This window comes from Sinocyclocheilus rhinocerous, unplaced genomic scaffold (genome assembly GCF_001515625.1).
Source record: "Sinocyclocheilus rhinocerous isolate Xijiao unplaced genomic scaffold, SAMN03320098_v1.1 scaffold304, whole genome shotgun sequence".
Lineage (NCBI taxonomy): Eukaryota > Metazoa > Chordata > Actinopteri > Cypriniformes > Cyprinidae > Sinocyclocheilus > Sinocyclocheilus rhinocerous.
The window spans coordinates 1,023,547-1,024,848 of NW_015659941.1; the positions used below are offsets into that span (position 1 = coordinate 1,023,547).

At 41.9% G+C, this 1,302-nt stretch overlaps 1 protein-coding gene across 1 annotated transcript in view; it reads right to left on the minus strand.

The window, feature by feature from the left end:
* Positions 1–830, minus strand: part of LOC107724579 (collagen alpha-4(VI) chain-like) — a 6,408-nt gene extending 5,578 nt beyond the window's left edge. The window contains exon 1 of the mRNA XM_016533559.1: positions 668–830. Within this exon, the coding sequence (XP_016389045.1) occupies positions 668–830 (163 nt within the window). The remainder of the gene's footprint in view (positions 1–667) is intronic.
* Positions 831–1,302: the final 472 nt, after the last annotated feature.

The following is a 1,302-nucleotide window of genomic DNA, read 5'->3' on the forward strand; positions in this document are numbered from 1 at the left end:
ACAACTGAATATACTGTAATGTACTGAATCATCCCTGTCCTTACCAATGTTTTGGCCATTGCTGACAAGAAAACATAATGACAGAACAAGGAAACCAAGTAATCCCCACTCCTTCCCCATGCTTGAGTTACCCGTTTCTGGAAAAAAAAAATACAACCAACGAGGTTGAAAGCTTCTGCACAGCTTGTATTACCAAACAGAATTGCAAACGCAATATGCATGTAAAAAATAAAGAAAAGAGACTGAGATCTTCCCATTTTCCCACTGATCTTTCCTGTTTTGTATGAAAAAGTGGTGCACGGATGGCCAAACGACAAAGCGTCGTCTAGCCGTGTGTCATCTGCAGCTCATTGATGCCAGAGTGGAGCGGAGACTGTCGCACATTGTTCACAGCGACTGGAGGGCCACGGTGCGATAAATCACCAGCAGCTACAACAGTGGTGACCAGGGCAATGTGTCACAGCACACAGTTCATTGCAGCCTTCTGCATATGGGCCTGCATAGCAGACCACTTAGCTGGATCCCCATGCTAACTGCACACTATAGCCAACACATTAAATAGGCTTGAGATAATCAAGATCGTCTCGTGGATGACAGGAAGAAAGTGGCCTGGAATCAAGATTCAGGCTGCATTACGTCGACGGCTGAGCGCAGATACGCCAAATACCAACAGAGGCTATGGCACCTGGATGCACTGCTGGGCAGCAAAGGCCGGTTATGATGTGGGCAATGTTTTCTTGGGACACTTTAGGTCCCATTATCCCAAAAGCACAATCCCTGACAGCTGTCAGGTATCTGAACATCGTTGTGGACCAAGTCCACTCATTCATGGCAGCTGTGTTCCCTTCTGGTGATGGCCATTACCAACAGGATAATGCAAAATGCCACACTACCAGAATTGTCAAGGAGTGGTTCAAGGAAGGAGTGGTTATAGTAAATATATATTTGTGCTGTCAATAAATTTAAAATTTTAATTGGATTAATCACACTCTTATCATGAAGTTACTTGCACACTTATCATGAAATTAAGCATATACCATTTATCTTGTTTGACAAGTTCATTTTGTCATTATTTGCCATATATATCCAGCAAAGTAAACCAACAGATTGAAGACTGATTCTTACAAAAATATTTTCTGCAAGCGTAGATACATTTAGACGTCTTTTCAAAAAAGGACCAAAGAACCAAGTGATATAAGAAGTTTATATACATTTATGCACACCAAAGCACACACTACAAAAAAAAATTCAGCGTACAGTAGACAACTCAAGTTGCAATAATGAACTGGACCACATGCAGAT